General features: G+C 38.3%; 3 protein-coding genes across 5 annotated transcripts; 2 read left to right on the forward strand and 1 right to left on the reverse strand.

Moving 5' to 3' along the window:
• Positions 1 to 271: 271 nt before the first annotated feature.
• Positions 272 to 1,143, forward strand: LOC135635551 (uncharacterized). The gene is made up of 3 exons (XM_065146692.1): positions 272 to 501; positions 594 to 699; positions 814 to 1,143. Exons 1-3 carry the CDS (start codon positions 463 to 465, stop codon positions 960 to 962), a joined length of 294 nt encoding a protein of 97 aa, XP_065002764.1. The 5' UTR covers positions 272 to 462; the 3' UTR covers positions 963 to 1,143.
• A 1,549-nt stretch (positions 1,144 to 2,692) lies between these two features.
• Positions 2,693 to 11,076, reverse strand: LOC135635035 (ruvB-like protein 1). The gene is made up of 12 exons (XM_065145839.1): positions 10,917 to 11,076; positions 10,475 to 10,663; positions 9,900 to 10,031; positions 9,615 to 9,764; positions 9,018 to 9,173; positions 5,046 to 5,180; positions 4,828 to 4,893; positions 4,639 to 4,745; positions 4,233 to 4,332; positions 4,049 to 4,140; positions 3,245 to 3,314; positions 2,693 to 3,103 (listed from the first exon to the last, which is right to left on the reverse strand). The coding sequence occupies exons 1-12, from the start codon at positions 10,995 to 10,997 to the stop codon at positions 3,014 to 3,016; spliced, it is 1,368 nt and encodes a 455-aa protein (XP_065001911.1). The 5' UTR covers positions 10,998 to 11,076; the 3' UTR covers positions 2,693 to 3,013.
• Positions 11,077 to 12,731: 1,655 nt separating this feature from the next.
• Positions 12,732 to 14,594, forward strand: LOC103982324 (protein SODIUM POTASSIUM ROOT DEFECTIVE 2). 3 transcript variants are annotated; one of them, XM_018824896.2, is made up of 4 exons: positions 12,732 to 13,273; positions 13,388 to 13,772; positions 13,847 to 13,922; positions 13,997 to 14,248. In XM_018824896.2, the coding sequence occupies exons 2-4, from the start codon at positions 13,392 to 13,394 to the stop codon at positions 14,119 to 14,121; spliced, it is 582 nt and encodes a 193-aa protein (XP_018680441.2). In that variant the 5' UTR covers positions 12,732 to 13,273; positions 13,388 to 13,391; the 3' UTR covers positions 14,122 to 14,248. The 3 variants fall into 3 exon arrangements, with proteins under 3 accessions (XP_018680441.2, XP_065006098.1, XP_009397496.2); XM_065150026.1 differs by lacking the exon at positions 12,732 to 13,273 and having other exon boundaries at positions 13,296 to 13,772; positions 13,997 to 14,149; positions 14,243 to 14,594; XM_009399221.3 differs by lacking the exon at positions 12,732 to 13,273 and having other exon boundaries at positions 13,297 to 13,772.
• The last annotated feature ends 621 nt before the right edge of the window (positions 14,595 to 15,215 follow it).

Consider the following 15,215-nt stretch of genomic DNA (forward strand, 5'->3'; position numbering starts at 1 on the left):
TTTGAATTGCTCCTAAAATCTTACCATTGATGTTGGAAAATTTTATAATACGACATATAGTACTTTCACTACAATAAATTTGATTAGATTTAAACAATTTTGATCGAGAACAAATACAGTCGAAGAAAAATACACATCATGCGTAGAATGCGTTGGTGGAAAGAAAGGACACGCGTGTTGTTTGTGCTTTTATTAGTATTGGATTGTTATATAATATTCCTATTGGAAGTAAACCGTCATATATTGACGTGGCTCACTCTGATGACAGGACGAATCTAATACAGGAATACCGTCGCTCATTTGGAGGAGACACGTGGCTTCTCATCTCATCCCCACCAATTACCTTCCGCCGGCCCACGTCTCCCCTTCTTGCTCTTCATCCTCCCCCGCAGTCTATTTGTTGCCCTCGTCTCTCGCCTCTCTCTCCTCACCACGGAGTTAGGGTTTTCCTCCACCATCACCATGGGCGAATCTTCGTCGTCGGCTTCCTACATCAGAACGGTGAGCTAAGAGCAGCAGCACGTCACAGTATTCTCTTAATTCGCACTGAGGAGTCCTCTCATTCTCCATTATTGTTTCTGCATGGCTTCCAGGTGCAACACCTGATCGAGCAATGCCTCCTCTTCCGCATGAGCAAGGAGGAGTGCATGGAAGCCCTCGCCAAGCACGCCGACATCAAGTCCGTCATCACCTCCACAGGTATACATCATCATGATCTTGTGACACGAGAGAGAGAGAGAGAGAGAGAGAGAGAGAGAGAGAGAGAGAATGCGTGCAGTAGTGGTACCTCCATTGATGACTGCGTCGTTGCAGTTTGGAAGGAGTTAGAGAAGGAGAACGGGGAGTTCTTCCAGGCGTACATGAAGGAGCAAGAGGAGAAGGCCATGGAGGTCGAGGCTGCGCAGAGGATGCAGAAGATTCTCACCGAGTTGGCTTCCAAAGATTACGACAAGGAAGAGTGAGATCGAACTCTCCATTACCATCACCTTCGATCATCCAATATGCATATAATCTCATCAAATTCTACTACCAAACAATCACGGGATGTCCGATGTAGGAATAAACGTGTTGGGGGTTATGTATGTCACGTGTAGCCACGAGAACATTTGATATGGATGCATCACTATTTTTTTTTTCCCCTTCGTATGATTAAGGAAATGATTAAAATTAATATTTTTAATCAGGTGGATAAATTAAAATTTTTATCAATTAATTAAATTTTTAATTAATTTATTTTTAAAAATAATTTATAAAAAGTAAATGCTCCAAACATGCTCAACTTATGTGACCAAGCACGATGGAACCTGAGAGTCATCCTTAATCGACACTAGATATATGACTTGTCCGAGGCTCAAGTGGGTTGATTCGGTTTCAACTAATATCATAATCTAATTTTCTCTTTTTTATTAGTTTTTTTTCTCTTTTTTTATTAGTTTGAACTCATAGCAATCAAGTCGGTTCAAGACGATTCTAGATCAACTTTACTAGTTCAAGCTTACTTCACCTAATTAAAATTAATAAGATTTAAATCAGCTTGGGGTGATTATAGACCAATTCTATAAAAATATAAGGTTTGTTCCATTAGTTCATAATAAAATTTAATTTAGTTTAAGTCAATTAGGTTATTTCAAATAGAGTTATGGTTGATTATGGATTATTGAAAAATTATTGTCTTGTATGATTTAATGAATACAAAAAAAAATTCTAAAGGAATCATTTAGAAATGATTAATAGTTTTTAACTATTTTTTAGATTAAATTAGTAAAATTGACGTGATTATTATCGTGTAATATATGTTACTATATTGAGTGGTCCACGTTAAAAGTATAACTCGAGCTACGACCCATCATAATGCGATGATGAGATAGTTTAATAGACTATACATCAAACATGATCCTTTATAATATTTTATTATATTATTATTTATATAAAATAAATAAATAAAATAAATAAATATAAATAAACGATTATGTATCCGATTAAGACCGTCTAAATGATCCAATGTGATAAAATAATGATTAATCTTTTATTACAAAAATTAAAATTAAGACTTATAGGCCGACTGAATTGGTGTTTAAAGCTGTGCTATCATAATTAGGTGACTACATTTTTCTCTGAATGATGCAAAGGAAGAGATGATAACTTGTTCGAAGGCTAATTTGAAGGACACGAATGAGAGGGACATCATCTGCCGATAATGACGTCTCTACTGTAGCAACGGCAGTGGGATGTGGCATCTCCCTTTCACGTATTGGCCTCATTTGCTTCTGCCTCAGCCTCTTATGGTGCAAGAGAGTTTGGCATTACAAGGAGCCATAATTTTCACGGATTTATACTCCCAAATCTTGGACATGACATATCTGTCCCTCCAAACTTTGATCTTAGTATCTCCAAAATCTCTATATACTAAAATTTTGCATATAATAATATATATAGTTATAATTTTGAATATCTAAAATATTTTTTATTGATTGTTTGACCCCTTGAAAGGACAATTTTGTTAGAACTTTAATATGATTGTATTAAATAGTCAACTAATAAAGATAACTATAATATTTTTCTTTACATTTAGATAATGAAAAATACACTAAACTTTCATTGCTAGTGTCAAAAATAGAGAATTAAACAAGAGAAAGAATAATACTTATGCTGCTTATGCTGCTTTAAGATGACCAATAGCAGAAGATGCATGTCAAAATAAGACAGCATGGAATGCTTAATTTCCATCCACAAGTAATACAAACAAAGTAAAAAAAGCCAATTTCTGTCCTCACAGCTCAATTATCAGCCTTTCTTTGAAACCCCAATTGCTAATTTCTGTGCTGATATCAAGAACAAAGGCCACAATGAGACTGGAATTACATCCCGACAAAGCTTGAGCTTTAAATCAGATAAATGACTACTACACCAAGATACAGATCGGTTAAAGCAAACGTCTGTGACTTCAATTCTACATGCTAAGGCACTGCTATCCTTTTGGAAGAGGATAATGTCCAACGGAAATAAAATATGATCAGGTTATGTATCTTTCTTGCTGCTCCTGAAGAAGCCTCGCAGAAGACTTGGCATCTAGATATAGAGAAGTCACTTCCTCGAGATCAGCCTGCGAAAAGTTGAAAGTAAATTATAACAAGGAAATCCAGAATTGGTGAAATAGAAGCAAAGCCACATTTGAGATATCTAAACAAAAGGTTAAATACCATATAACGATGGACTAACGTATAAAGAGATAGGGTCGTAGTACCTTGCAAATCTTATCCCTTCCGTTAGTTTTGGCCACAATGCTAGCAGGTGATAGCAGCTGGATTGCATGCCTGGATAAGCATGTAATTTCAGTAAGAAAAGTTTTGTAAACCAAAATAATAAAGAAAATTTTAGTTGTGGAGGGAGAGCCAATGGGCATAGAAAAACAGGGATACAAGTGTAGTGCAACAAGCAACAAGCATGTACTAAGGGTTTGCTAATGAACAAAGCAAACTGCAACAGGCACATTCAATTTAGTACTGTTCTGTTTGGTTGGATCAAGTTATTTGTATTAATCAATTTGTTCATTTTGGAAAGTTGTAAATTTAAATAACATTATGTACGATACAGTTTTCATTTTAAATCATAGCTAAACCAAACAGAATATAATATGCAATAATACAGAAAAGTTCGAAAAACAAAATATCTCATCTTCATGAGTATGATATGTAGAAAAGAATGGGCAAACACAGTGAATAAGGCTCCTGCCAATGCAGTCTTGGGAAAATCAATATACACAGTGCCAGAGTTGCCATTACTAATACTTTTTATCTTCCTTTTTCGATGAAGATGAAAAGTGTGAGGTCAAAAAGAGAAAAACAAAAGTTAAAATGCGGGATGAATAAGATCAATAACCATGATGTTCAGGGAATGCAATTTGTGTTGTCGGCAAGTTCCTCAAATTCAAAATGTTTATGGAGGATCTAGACGAGATCACATTTACAAATAAGTATAAATACTACCTCGTATTCCCATAAGCACATACGTTCAACGTTCAGAAGAAAGGAAAATAATCACAACAGACCTTAATGATGCTTGTTGCCCAATCTCCCCCAAGTAAGCTAGACTATCTTCATCGATATCAATTTCTTCAACTTGAGCTCGAATAGCCAATATCTGGTCCAGAACAAAACATACGAAAAAAAAGGAAAATGTAACTATGATGGTATGACCATCTATGACAATTTATGAAGTGTAGATATGAAAACCTGAATCATTTCAGTGGGACCATATGTTTCGGTCCTTATAATAACCAGACGATCAAGCAAATCTACTGGTATGCCATGTGGACTGGTCATATCAGTTCCCCTGATCACCATAAAAAATTAGAATTGAGCACTGTGGCATAGTGGTATTGTGTTTGGATAATAGAGAATGTTGCGCAAGTAGCAGTGTATTCATTTCAGGAACATAATAGAAATCCAAAAAATATGAGAATCAAGGTTTGCAATTTCAGAAAAAAAAAGTTTCACTTTATCACAGGTCAATCTCAAATTAGCTGATTATCATGTAGTTGATCCATTTTACCACCACAGTCTAATAAAGTATGTTGTTTTTACTTTATTTTGAATCTAAAAATCTCAATCCCAAATTATGCAGTGAAAGTTCTCATACCTCACATTACATATTCCCCTGTTAGTAGCAAAAATCACAATTGGTGATATTGAGCTCTCCAAAGCACGATTTAAGTAAGAAAAACATTCAATATCTAGCATGTGAACCTGCACAAGATTTGCAATATTAAAAAAAAGAAAAAAGCTCATGTACACATCCAAGAGGTCTGACATTTAGAAGGAAAGCAACCTCATCGATAAAAAGGACACCAGGTACAAGTTCTGCAATGCCTTCATCAATATATCTGTTAACAACCTGAATAGACATGTAAATTTTAGTTCATATAACACATGCCTTGATAATTTAAGCAAACCACCATATTAAGAATGAACACTCATGCAGGACAACTGTATATGTCTACAAGAACAAAAACGAGACACACGATTTAAGGGTATTAAAAGCTGAACCTTATTAATTTCCTGTCGCAGTTTGTCAGTGATTTCCGTTTTGCGAGGTTTCATCATCTGGCCCATAAGGGATAATATATCTTGCCCTCCTTGAGGGCGAGCATTTGCAGCATCAAGATCATGCAGTGTAACATCCTAGTAGACAAGAAGAATAATGTTTTGCTAATTGTCATGCTTGCCAAATCAAAGACCAGAAATACAGTACATAAGTAACGCAATCATCGTGATCTCAGAAAATACAAAGAGCAAATTAAGAAATACATTCAACTTCAACAAAGCATGCAAACCAATGGAAGCAAATCAAAGAGGTGGAAAATCAGACTTTAGAAGACCTTCCAAACATAATTGAAAAATATCACCTGAAAATAATGCTAAGCAATGAAAGTAACTTAAAGAGGTAAACAACTTATGTGTTTGTAAACATACATTGTATAAAAGCAACTTGGGATAGGAGTAAAGGTCCATTAGTTGCATTTTCATTTGAACATGATAATCTTAACTCCTTTATGAATTGATAATGCTGACTTTGGAAGGTACAATTTCTCGTAAGTTTAAAACTAACAACATTTAGGTTATATTATATTAATGAATGCGCTCCTAAACCTCTGAACTGAAAACACTTGTGTAACTAAGATATAAATACCAATTTGATGCTAGTGTTTTTGAAAGCACTGGGCTTCAAGGTCCCAAAACACTCGAGGTGCTAGGTGCTGGCCAGAGCAAATCCGAACGAAGCGAGGTGCTCCAGAATATTAAAATATAAAAAATAAATATTTTAATAGTAACCAGTGCTAAACAGTTCAAAAGAGAAGATTAACCGATGCTAAGCAATGTTAAACAGTTTCAAACAAGGATTAACCAGTGCCATACAGCTTTAAAGTTTAAAGGACTGAGAACAGTTCTAAATAAGGATCAATGCTAAACAGCTATAAAGAGGCGATGAGTAATTGGCCTCTGGAGGAAGGTGGGGAAGGAGAGGGCGGTGGCAAAGGAAGCTTCCGACAAAGGCAGCAGCAACTGAGGAAACTTCGAACAAAGGAAACAGCAGCGGAGGGAGTTTCAGACGATGGCGTCGGTGGCAAAGGGAACTATACACAAAAGCAACGGCCGCAAAGGTAGTTGCACATGAAGGCACACTGGGCAATGGACAAGAGGTGGATCGAGCGACGACATAGGATTTATGGGTTCACTAGGTCAAGCAAGGGTTTCACTAGGTCAGGCAAGGGTTAATCTTAGGGTTTATTTGGTTCGATTGAACCAACTTTCCTGTTCAATTGAATCAGGAGCTCAGGTCACAATTCATTCGAGTGCTCGCCAAAGGCGCTTGGGCTCATCAGGCAAGCACCCAGGTGATGCTTTAGTGAAGTGTGTTGCTCGGAAGCTGTGCGAGGCACTCGGGCCTTGCCTCGCCCAAGCGCCTAGGTGAGTGCCCAAGTGCCTATTAAAACATTGTTTGATACCAATTTGAAAACTTGTGGCACTCTCTAATATCAATTCTGACAACTTGTCTCACCCTCTAGTACCAATTTTGACAACATAGCACCACCATGGTAATAGTACACTAAATGGTATACTAACTTGTATTGGCTAATATTATTGAAATAAAATGAATATTGACTGAACCTGAAGTATATGACTCGGTATCAGTTCTTGGTCAAACAAATAAAAATTTATCCACACATATTAGTTCAACCAGTATCCGAAACCATGTAATGTAATCAACCTTCTCAACACACAATCAACTGAAATCACAATGTAGTGGTCACACACACACACACACATATATGAATATGTGTGTGTGTGTGTGTACATATACATATATGTATATATACACACATTGACACATATATATATATACACACACACACACACACAAACATATATATATATATATATATATATATATATATATATATATATATATATATATATATATATATATATATGTCAGTACACAAGTGAATATTTCTATTTGTTGATGATTTTTAATGTTTTCAGTTGTTGGAACTGTTTCAAGTATTGGACCTAATAAATTCTTAATATAAGCTAGAATATAAGTTGCATATGTGTGCATACTTCACATGAGACACATCACATGGAATCACCACATAAATTTAAATAATCCCCATAATATAGGAGAAGCACTACAACTTCCATCTTCTCTTTTTCAATTCTCTACCAGTCCCTTAGATCTACAGAAATATATCTAAGCAACATACAACCATTGTAATTATCGCAAATTCCATCAATGTTAGACCTCCAAGTTTTTGCTTCTAATTTTTTCCCCTTAAAATGGTTTTTTCCTTATTAAAAAGAAGATGCTAACATGAAATAACTAGAGGCTTCAATAAAGTTATAAATTTCTTGATGCATTCCATATCGTGATTGTGCATTGCTAATTAAACACCATTATAGGAATAAGGAAATAAATTTCATTGCTTATATGTTTTCTTTTTTCCCCTGCCATTAACTCAAGGCCATTAACTAGAATATTTCCCCTAAAATCCTTCCCTAAACTTATGGCTATTAACCATGTAAACAAGATTCATCTTTCAATTAAAGGGGTAGTAGATAATAAGGTTTTTCATGATAAGAGTGTCATGACTTGACCTGATGGGATAACTAGTCTATTAACTTCGTTGAACCCAAACCACTGGCTAAAACATTTAAGCTAAGGTTAACGATAGTATATTTATCAGAATCTTATAAGTCGATTTTATCCTTAGCTCACTTCCAATATGAGACTAATGAAGATGTTATAATCTCCCCCACTTATGAGCATGGTATCATTGTCCAGTGATTTAAAAAGCGCTAGGCGTCAAGGTCCAAAAACGCCCGAGGCGCTAAGCGCTCGCTCGAGCGAAACGAGGCGCTAAAATATAAAAATATATAATATAATTAATAAATATAATTATTTAAAATATTAACAGTATTGAAAATTAATAATTTCAAATAAACCTAACAATATTAACAGTATACAGTATACTGTTAACAGTATACTGTATACTGTGAACAGAAGGAGAAAAAGGAAGTGTAAGGGGGTGCTGACTAAGAAAAGAGGAAGCGGCAGCGAGAGCATAGTGTAGGGAGGCAGCAGCAGCAGGAGTATAAGGAGGCAGCGGTAGCGGGAGCGGCGACAGCGGCAGCGGCGAGCAACGACAGCGGCAGCGACGAGCAACGGGAACGGGATCGGGAGCGGCATCGGCAACGAGGGTTAGGGTTGGGTTGTCGCTAATATCAATTTTAGTTGGTTCGATTGAACCAACTAACCACCGGAGACCAAACCAGGACCGAACCAGACCTAAAATCCTGGTTCGGTCACCTGGTTTAACCCAGGCGCTCGAGCGCCCAAGCGGCACCTCTTTGAAGCGCGCCGCCTAGAAGTTTAGCGAGGCGCTCAGGCCTCGCCTCGCCTCGCCTCGCTCGAGCGCCTAGGCGAGCGCCCGAGCGCCTTTTTAAATCGCTGTCCTCGTCAAGACCCAATATAACCCAAATCACGTTGTGACGCGTCTTCTGACTCCATCCACATAGTCATTTCCTACACGAGCCCTTCACTATGCCTCAATACTAGGTCGGCTCTGATACCAATTATCATAACTCGGCCTGATGAGATAGTTGACTTGTTAACTTTATTGAACCCAAACCATTGACCAAAATGCTTAAGCTGAAGTTAACAGTAGCATACTCATCAGACTCTTATAAATCAATTTTAATCTTTGTTCACTTCCAATACAGGGCTAATTGGGGTGTTACAAAGAGCATGTCAAGGTCATGAAGGTAGATAGTGAGGATGGGGGCATGAAATGAGTCTATAGGATAATGAGTCTATGTAAATATGTCAAATAGAAAAGAATCCAAAGAAAATTAAAAAGAGAAGAAGAAACACACGTAACTTATATGCATCAAGATGCATTATTTTGAATAAGTATATGTCCTACAAAAAGCCAAGAAAATAGTTTACTAATGACGTACCTGTACTATTTCCTTTTTCTTATGAACTTCCCCTTTTGGAATTGGAACATACTCTTCTGCTTCAAGATCAAATTCTGTAGCAAAAGCATCACATCTGCCTACTCTTTTCACTGCACCACTATTTGCTTCAATGTAAATAACATCACCTACAGCAACCTGCAGAAAAGGAAATAAGATAAGCAAATTAAAACAAGAAGGCAGTAGTAGAGATCATTTCTAACAACTATAATGAGTACGAATATACAGTTAACATCATAAGAAATCTGACATGGTAGCACCTCCTGTGCATCGGTTAGCTTAAGATGCCCACAAGGCTACATGTTACTATGATGACTTAGAAAACAACAATCTCTCACAATAAAGGTGTTAATATCTTCTGGTTCTTTGTGTGCACTAGCCTATGCTTAAGAAAAAAGTTACCTTTCAAGAAACTTTCCACTTCTATGAATATGCAAAAAGTAAAATAACTTTTGCATGAACAATGCCTCATGATTAGAAGTAGCTACTTAAAAGAGAGTTTTGCCCTCACAGAAAAAGTTCCCCAAAAGGAGACACCAATTCACGACGTAACAAAACCCTAACATGAGAGGTACTTACCTTTTCTTTGATCAAAGAATCATAAATAGTTGGATCCAACTTCAATTGCTTGGTTCCCTTAACAGTCTTTAGTCCAATAATTATGTGGCTTATGCTTTTCCCATATCCACCAGTTGTATTCTCACTCTCTTCTGGAGAAAGCTCAGTCACCTGAAAAGGGATCAAACTTATGGCTTTGCAAGTAATAAGAAAATAAAGACAGGGAGGCACTCATAATACAAGAGGCCAAAACTGAAAGATATTAGGGTGTCCCATAACCAAGGAAACCAAATACGTAACCAGTACCTCTCCTTCATAGACTTCCTTGGTCTCCTTGATACGCAGACCAATAGCCCTTCGAAAATTTTCCATAAGAACCTCAGTTTTCTTGACCTCTGATGAGTACACTTCTGATCCAACCATAGGGCAAAACGGGACCTAAAATTCAATTTGACATCGGTAACGATACAAATACGAAATAAGTGACAAAGCATTTTACTATAATAAATTATATCTGATATCTATGTTCATGAGATGCACAATAAGATGGGCCATGCTATATTTGTTATATAAGCAATACTAATTTTGGATATCAATTGGATAAAATTAAGTTGCATGCACTAAGGGCATCAAAATGAGCTGTAATCAGAGGCTTGAAGGTGTGAATCAACCATTTACTAGTATCGTTGATTGCATCATAAAAGTGGAATACTTTTGCATAATGCAATGTGCAAACTGGTCAACATGCAATATCATATTCAGAACCTTCAAGCAGTAGTCACATGACGAGTTTCTCTCAATGATCCCATATGAATTAGTTGTCCAGCTGTTATTAATGTTGGAAACTCTCATGATAAATAAGGATCAGCAGATGGGAATACCTTGCTTCCGAGATCCTGAGAAATGCCGAGAGCCAGAGCAGTCTTGCCGGTGCTGGGAGGCCCAGCAAGCAGAAGTGCCCGCCCAGCCATCTTCTTCTGCCGTATCATATCCACAACAATGCCCGCTGCCTCTCTAGCAGACCCCTGCCCGACGAACCCAGCAGACAAAGGAAGAGCATTTCCGTTCGCCTAACATGCAAAAAGTGGACATCAAAAAGACATCCCAAAGTTTCGAATTTTCCACCAAAATCATAATCTTTAATCAAGAAAACAAAAGTAAACAATCAAGATTGCTCCTTCTACAAGATTTCACATGGAAGACAACGCTATCAAAGCCGTAAGCTGGTGTTAGCACAATGACACTTAAACCCTAAACCCTAGAAACCGACCCCCACGGGCTACAGCGAGAGGTCAAAGGAGAGGAATAGAAAAAGAGGAATACATCGAGACCGAGGCCTTTGATGTGGGTATGGGTGGCGATGCGCTGCTTCTTGGAGGCAGATTGGACCTCCTCGATCCTCATCTTGTCTCCTCCCTCCGCTTCGCCCCCCTTCTGCAACTCGTTCGTCTCCTATGGGGGTTTATGGGAGGGGTCGACACCTCCAAAGGCGCGGTCGGGTCACCGCCCTCTGATGGCCCCACCTTCCCGAAGCCTCCATCAACAGCCCTACATTTCATAAAGAGTATTATAGCAGCCGTTAGATTCAAAATGGACGGTAGGATATCGAGTTTCTTTTTCACTACCAACTTGATAGGTTAACCACAACCGACAGTCTCGCGCGACTTCGAGAGGTTTTCGTTCCCACTGAGGGTCATGAGTGGGACCCTTTTACTTTTACTGTTCGGTGGGACCCATGTAAGAGGCCATGAGGGTCACTGCTAGTTTCGATGAGAGGGCAGGTAAAGACCAGGAGTAACAATCAACGGGTTCAAGAATAAACGGGTTGGAATCCATACATCCAACCGTCCATTTGAGATCTAACGGCTACCTGGCACATAATCCTTTGCTGGCAATTCCTTTTTCATTTCATGGACCAAATCCTTATATACAGACATTAATGTCACCTAAATTTGGAGAGCATCTCATTCATCCTGACATTTTGTCACCTTAGTAATTTTCATCTTTCATGGCTGGAAATCAAGGATCAAAGGTTTAATTTACATTATTTTTTTCTTTAAAATACTCATCTTGATGTCAAATCAGTAGAGATGTGTTAGGTATTTCATCTTTTCAACTCCAACAGACTAATGTTGACCACCATTAACCTATATTAATTGGATGTCAATGACAATGATATATGTAAAAGAAGTTAATATTTGGAGGATATATAGATATATATATACAATTATTTTCTGTGCTTGCATCACTTGAAGCTTTTTTATTATTGGTAAGTGCATGTTCATCTTTCTCTTTACTGCTGATGAACAGAGGCAGCACTGAAAAATCATTGAATTGTTCAGAACAGTATTCCTGGATCAATTGAAAGGCAATTGGAAACTCTGCCTTCATATAGTTTAGGTGAGAAATTTGTTCTTATTTGTTACTCTGTTCCACAAACCAATTTAAATCTGTAACATTTCAGTTTAATTGTTTTTTTCTCTTTGAGAGATGGTAAGTCTTCAAAACTCAATGTCAAAATTGCTATCAACAAGATAGAATGATCTTTTCATGCCAATCTACCAACAGCAGTCAAGTCAATGACAATTTACTTACTTCTGGCTCAGGAATCATCAAAGAGAGTAGTCTTATTAGATGATTCATAAAAAATAGACATAAAAAGACCTTGAGTTGCTGCACTCCTTAGAAATTTTTAGTGGCCAAGAGGCATAGACTACGCTTTCAGAGAGCAAAAAGAGGTAATGACTTGGTTACTAGCATCATTCCTGAGATGGGTCCCAAATGGTTGGTGCCAAGTCATTTCAGTGATCTGCTTCATCTCAAAAAAGGATACAGGAGATGGGTCATTCCACCCATTAGTCTTCAGTAGAAGGATTCAATTCATCCCCAGTGATTTTATGGATCACTAGTTTTTGTAGGCTTCATATGGATGAGATGCAGCATTAACTAGAAAGATACTGTCAGAAAGTAGCTGATTGATTATTACATAAACATCACCCATGTAGGTTTATTTGACTCTGATCATAGCTAGCAATTATACAAACAAGTGATGGCTAATTGATTATTACACATTCATAACATAATTGATGATTATTACATAAGGTTGCAGGGTATGTCTGGACTGAAAGTTGTGTGTCAACAAGAGAACAGCATGTCTAATCTTCTCTGGAGTTTGATTTCTTGTCTGGGTTTTGCTTTGCAATGACATGAAACTAAGTTGGTAGGTTATCTCCATGATAATATTATATTTGAAACAAAGAGAATAAGCATGTCAAGTGATTTAGATAGTGATAAATCTACATGATGAGACAAAGTACTTCAGCAAGGGACTTGAGCAATGGTAGCCAAGAATATTTTCTGATGCTACTTGCAGAATGATTACACTAAGACAAACTTCCTGAGTATAAGATAAGTTGCTCCAGAGATTATAGCAATCATCAATGTTGAAGAATCTAATTAATTAAGCTGGGCAAATCATGAAACTAAGAGACTGTTAGATGATAATGTAGAACCAAGATAGAGTGACAGGGTGAGCAAACACCTGCTTGAAACCTGGAACTGATGATGCATGGTAGCATCATGATAAGAGGGTGATGAGGTTAATGATATCATTTGGATGGTGGCAGCAACCCAGTTGGTGCAAGTAGAAGCAATCATAGCCACCATTGGGCCTTGGAATAGTTCAGTCTTACCGAGCATCAAATTGCTCCTCTGGCCACCACCTCTTTCTTCAAGCTTATAAGGATAACCATTGCAAGTCCCCTTAAGCTCTCTCTCTCTCTCTCTCTCCTCAGGGAAATGAAAGGAGTGAACTTCTCCTGTGTATCACCGGCATCAGCAGCGATATGCACGAGCATAGATCGGCGGTCGATGGTCCGAGGGAGCACCGGAAGAGCGGCCGACCGGCACATGACTCATCCGAGAGATCCAAGGAGAGCAAACTCTGCTCTCGGCTCCATGTCTGGTGCAACCAGAGAGAGGCGATCTCGCAACCAAAGGAGCAGGAAGATCTTGGATAAACCATCTGATCTTGTGACTCCGCCGGGCTCCTCGCGATACTTGTTGAACGGTGATGACTTCTTCGATGTTTTCCCGAGCGTGGTGACTGCTGCTCCTCTTCTCTCAGTGGATCAACCTGCTGTCCTGAAGCCACCGTCTTCTACTACGTCACAAGAACAGGTTTGACATCAGAACGATTGCTATCTGCCAATATTCTTCCGACTCCACTGATCAAACGTAAAATATCGTCCAAGGTTGTGCATCTGAGGGTATCTTTGCACTGCAAAGCTTGTGAAATGAAGGTCAGGAAGCACATCTCGAAGATGGAAGGTGAGAACAGCTACTACAAATCCTCGAGCATCCATCCTTTGCAGTTTCCCGGACTAACCGATCATCATAACCAGGCGTGACCTCATTCAACATAGACTTGGCAACGAAGAAGGTGACGGTGATCGGAGACGTGACGCCGCTGGGAGTCCTAGACAGCGTCTCCAAGGTTAAGAATGCTCAGTTATGGCCTTCCCTTTGATCGAAAGTCTTCATCTATGTGGAACAACGTATGTGTTGTGAGATCCGAAAACTAGTGGGAAAACTTATGGTTCTTCTCATCAAATCATTCTGTTCTTTTCCCTGAAAACTTTGCTGCTTAGGCTAAATTGGGCTGAGGATCACAGTGGAGAACAGTGCCAAGAAAGAAGCGAGCAACAGGAATTAATCCAAGCACCAAACCTTCGAGCTTAGCCAGCTTTCTCTTCCTTGTGATCCATGAACATAAACCAACCCACAGTTGAACCAGTCCGATTCCGAGACATCTCCAGGAAGAATGCATGGCAGAGGTGTGCCCACTTGGTGTGCCTTCTGATATCAGAGCTAACCTTTGATTAATTGAGACAAGGATGTCATGCATCCAAGTCTCTACTATTTAATACCTGTTCTTGTCATGGTAGGACAAGCCAATAAATACGCTGATAACAATTATTCCCTTGAGAATTCTGCCGACAATTCTGTGAGCATAAACAATTTGGATCTTCTTATCCTATGATTCTAACGAGCATAAACACTAAGGGAAGATTAAGCATGGTGAGATTATTAGGAGTAATTATGTGAGTAGTGTCCAATAACTAGCCTTAATTTGTGGTTGCTGAATACTTGGCCTCTCCTCTGTTTGATGGATTTTTCTGGTCTTCTTGCTAATTAATTACCTGGCCATGATTACTAGACTTACACAAGATAAAGAGTGCTGGAGAACATAATATATATACATATAACCTTTCTTTGATCATACTTCTCCCACTAAACTCTACTCTGTTGATGTTGGAAATTAGAAAAGCTAATGCTTCACCAGGCATGCATATGTTCACACAGAATAGTTGAAAGAAGAAAATTAGTGTTCTTGACTTGTGCAGGATGGGCTTCGTGATGTTCCTTGTCTTGCAAGGAAGAAGCTTTGAACTTGCACTCCAAGTATGAATCATAAATATTTGTGGTCAGCAAATTATAATTGATGAGGCAGCAACCCTTTTCATCTGTATCAGGATGGTAGTCAGTAGAACCCAGGATTCACGACAAAAAAATTTATATGCAGCTTCATCATGTAGTCAGCAGTTCTGCATACTCTCTCTC

This window comes from Musa acuminata, chromosome BXJ3-4 (genome assembly GCF_036884655.1).
Source record: "Musa acuminata AAA Group cultivar baxijiao chromosome BXJ3-4, Cavendish_Baxijiao_AAA, whole genome shotgun sequence".
NCBI lineage: Eukaryota > Viridiplantae > Streptophyta > Magnoliopsida > Zingiberales > Musaceae > Musa > Musa acuminata.

Excerpts from the sequence above, each read along its gene's own strand:
- LOC135635035 (XM_065145839.1), bottom strand. The coding sequence starts at position 10,997 with ATGAGGATCGAGGAGGTCCAATCTGCCTCCAAGAAGCAGCGCATCGCC. Across the intron at positions 10,664-10,916 it reads TCAAAGGCCTCGGTCTCGAT|GCGAACGGAAATGCTCTTCC; the intron begins GTATTCCTCTTT and ends TTTGCATGTTAG. Across the intron at positions 4,894-5,045 it reads TGCGACAGGAAATTAATAAG|GTTGTTAACAGATATATTGA; the intron begins GTTCAGCTTTTA and ends ATGTCTATTCAG.
- LOC103982324 (XM_018824896.2), top strand. The coding sequence starts at position 13,392 with ATGAAAGGAGTGAACTTCTCCTGTGTATCACCGGCATCAGCAGCGATA. Across the intron at positions 13,773-13,846 it reads CTACTACGTCACAAGAACAG|GTTGTGCATCTGAGGGTATC; the intron begins GTTTGACATCAG and ends ATATCGTCCAAG. Across the intron at positions 13,923-13,996 it reads GCACATCTCGAAGATGGAAG|GCGTGACCTCATTCAACATA; the intron begins GTGAGAACAGCT and ends CATCATAACCAG.
- LOC135635551 (XM_065146692.1), top strand. The coding sequence starts at position 463 with ATGGGCGAATCTTCGTCGTCGGCTTCCTACATCAGAACG. Across the intron at positions 502-593 it reads CGGCTTCCTACATCAGAACG|GTGCAACACCTGATCGAGCA; the intron begins GTGAGCTAAGAG and ends CATGGCTTCCAG. Across the intron at positions 700-813 it reads GTCCGTCATCACCTCCACAG|TTTGGAAGGAGTTAGAGAAG; the intron begins GTATACATCATC and ends GCGTCGTTGCAG.